Source organism: Momordica charantia, assembly GCF_013281855.1.
Source record: "Momordica charantia cultivar OHB3-1 chromosome 1 unlocalized genomic scaffold, Mcharantia_2.0 BLBB01000001.1, whole genome shotgun sequence".
NCBI classification, from domain to species: Eukaryota; Viridiplantae; Streptophyta; class Magnoliopsida; order Cucurbitales; family Cucurbitaceae; genus Momordica; species Momordica charantia.
The window spans coordinates 2583873-2586234 of record NW_028275157.1 but is presented as its reverse complement, the minus strand read 5'-3'; the positions used below and the strand labels follow the sequence as shown (position 1 = coordinate 2586234).

The 2362-nt window shown below is 41.4% G+C and overlaps 1 protein-coding gene across 1 annotated transcript; it reads left to right on the top strand.

Annotated features, from left to right (window-relative positions):
• The first annotated feature begins 404 nt into the window (after positions 1 to 404).
• On the top strand, positions 405 to 1084 carry LOC111024674 (uncharacterized). Its single transcript, XM_022302422.1, has 2 exons — positions 405 to 743; positions 899 to 1084. The coding sequence occupies exons 1-2, from the start codon at positions 405 to 407 to the stop codon at positions 1082 to 1084; spliced, it is 525 nt and encodes a 174-aa protein (XP_022158114.1).
• The last annotated feature ends 1278 nt before the right edge of the window (positions 1085 to 2362 follow it).

Below are 2362 nucleotides of genomic sequence, written 5' to 3'. Positions count from 1 at the left end.
TGCAAAGGCAAACAGACAAAGTAGAACATCCTGCGGAACCACAGTTAGAAAGTCCAGAAGATGATGCTATGGAGAATATGCCAATCAATGAAGACAAAGCTGACGGTGCTGGAGCATCGTAAGAGCATGAGTTACACCAAGGACAAAAGGAGCAACAGGAGGTAGAGAGACAGCCTGAGCTAGAAATAAACAGAGAAAAGAGAGTTGTAGAAGCAGAGCCAGCATAAAAGGTATCCATAGAAAATCTGTTGCAGAAAAAGGTAAAAGTACCAGTGGAGTACAAACCACCACCTCCATACCCTCTGAGGCTCTAAAGGACAACTCAAGATCTGCAATTTGATCGTTTTTTATAAGTACTGAAACAACTCCATATCAACATACCTCTAGTAGAAGCGCTCGAACAAATGCCAAATTATGTTAAATTCCTCAATGACATTCTAGCCAAGAAGAGGAGGCTAGAGGAGTTTGAAACAGTAGCTCTAACAAAGAAATGCAGTGCCATCTTAACAGGTAAACTTCATCAGAAAATGGGAGATCCATGGAGCTTCACTATCCCTATGTCAATAGGGGGCAAGAATGTAGGAAATGCCCTATGTGACTTAGGCGCGAGCATAAACTTGATCTCTTTGTCCTTGTATCAGAAGTTTACAATAGGGAAGGCACGCCCCACCACAATAACACTGCAGCTGGCTGATAGGTCCATCACACGTCTAGAGGGAAAGATAGAAGATGTGTTATTACAGGTGGATAAATTTATCTTCCCAGCTGACTTCATCATATTGGACTACGAGCTGAAAAAGAGATTCCAATCATCTTAGGAAGGTCATTCCTATCGACTGGTAGAGCTTTAATAGATGTACAAAATGGGGAATTAACAATGAGAGTAAATGACCAACAGGTGACATTTTCTGTTTTTAATGCTATTAAGTATCATGCTAACATGGAAGAATGTTCTTTGTTGAGAATAGCAGATGACTTGCTGACAGAGGAGATGCAACTTGAGGAGTTGTTAGATCAGTTGGAAGAGGAGCTGCGCATCATCTTCGAGAAGGGAGAAAGAAGCAAAATTGCTCAAGCTCAATGAAGGAGGGACACCCGCAGATATAGTGTTCAGCAGGACATTTGAACCACTGGAATTAAAAGACAGAGAACGAGCACCGCTACAACCCTCAGTGGAAAAGGCACCTAACCTAGAAATGAAAGCTCTGCCGTCACACCTGAAGTATGCCTATTTGGGTGAAGCTAAAACACTACCGATCATTATTGCAGTTGATCTGGCTGAAGAAAAAGAATCTCGACTGTTGGAATTGTTGAAGAATCATAGGAGAGGCATCAGTTGGACTATAGCAGACATCAAGGGGATCAATACAAGCTACTGTGTGCATAAAAACAACTTAGAATAGAACTGCAAAAACTCAATCGAGCACCAGAGAAGACTCAACCCTGCCACGAAAGAAGTAGTCAAGAAAGAAATCATCAAGTGGCTTAATGCTCGGATAATTTACCTTATAGCAGACAACGATTGGGTAAGTCCAGTCTAATGTGTACCCAAGAAAGGAGGAATCACAGTGGTGCCAAACGACAAAAACAAATTGATCCCTACAAGAACAGTGACAGGTTGGCGAACTTGTATGGATTACAGGAAATTAAACAAAGCAACAAAGAATAATCACTTCCCACTACCATTCATTGATCAAATGTTAGATCGCTTGGCTGGGCAAGATTATTATTGTTTCTTGGATGGGTACAGCGGGTACAACCAAATTACCATAGCTCCTCAAGACCAGCAAAAGACTACTTTCACATGCCTATATGGAACATTCGCATTTCGAAGAATGCCATTTGGACTGTGTAATGCGCCAGCCACATTCCAGAGGTGTATGATGGCTATTTTCTCTGACTTGATAGAAACCATGGTTGAGGTCTTCATGGATGATTTTTCAGTTTTTGGAAGGGACTTCAGCGAGTGCTTAAGCAATTTGGAGCAAGTGCTGAAGAGGTGCGAAGACACTAACCTGGTTTTCAACTAGGAAAAGTGTCACTTTATGGTGAAGGAAGGGATAGTGCTGGACCACAAAGTCTACAAGAATAGAATAGAAGTGGGCAGAGCCAAGATTGAGGTAATTGAAAACTACCGCCACCTTCATCAGTGAAGGGAATTCGAAGTTTCCTTGGGCATGCTGGGTTTTACAGAAAATTCATCAAGGATTTCTCTAAAATCTTTAAACCCTTATGCTCTCTATTAGAAAACGAAAGAATTTTTAATTTCTCTTCTGATTGTCTGCAGGCCTTTACAACACTAAAGGAAGCTCTAATTCAAGCGCCCATAATGACTACACCGGATTGGAATGAGTCATTCGAA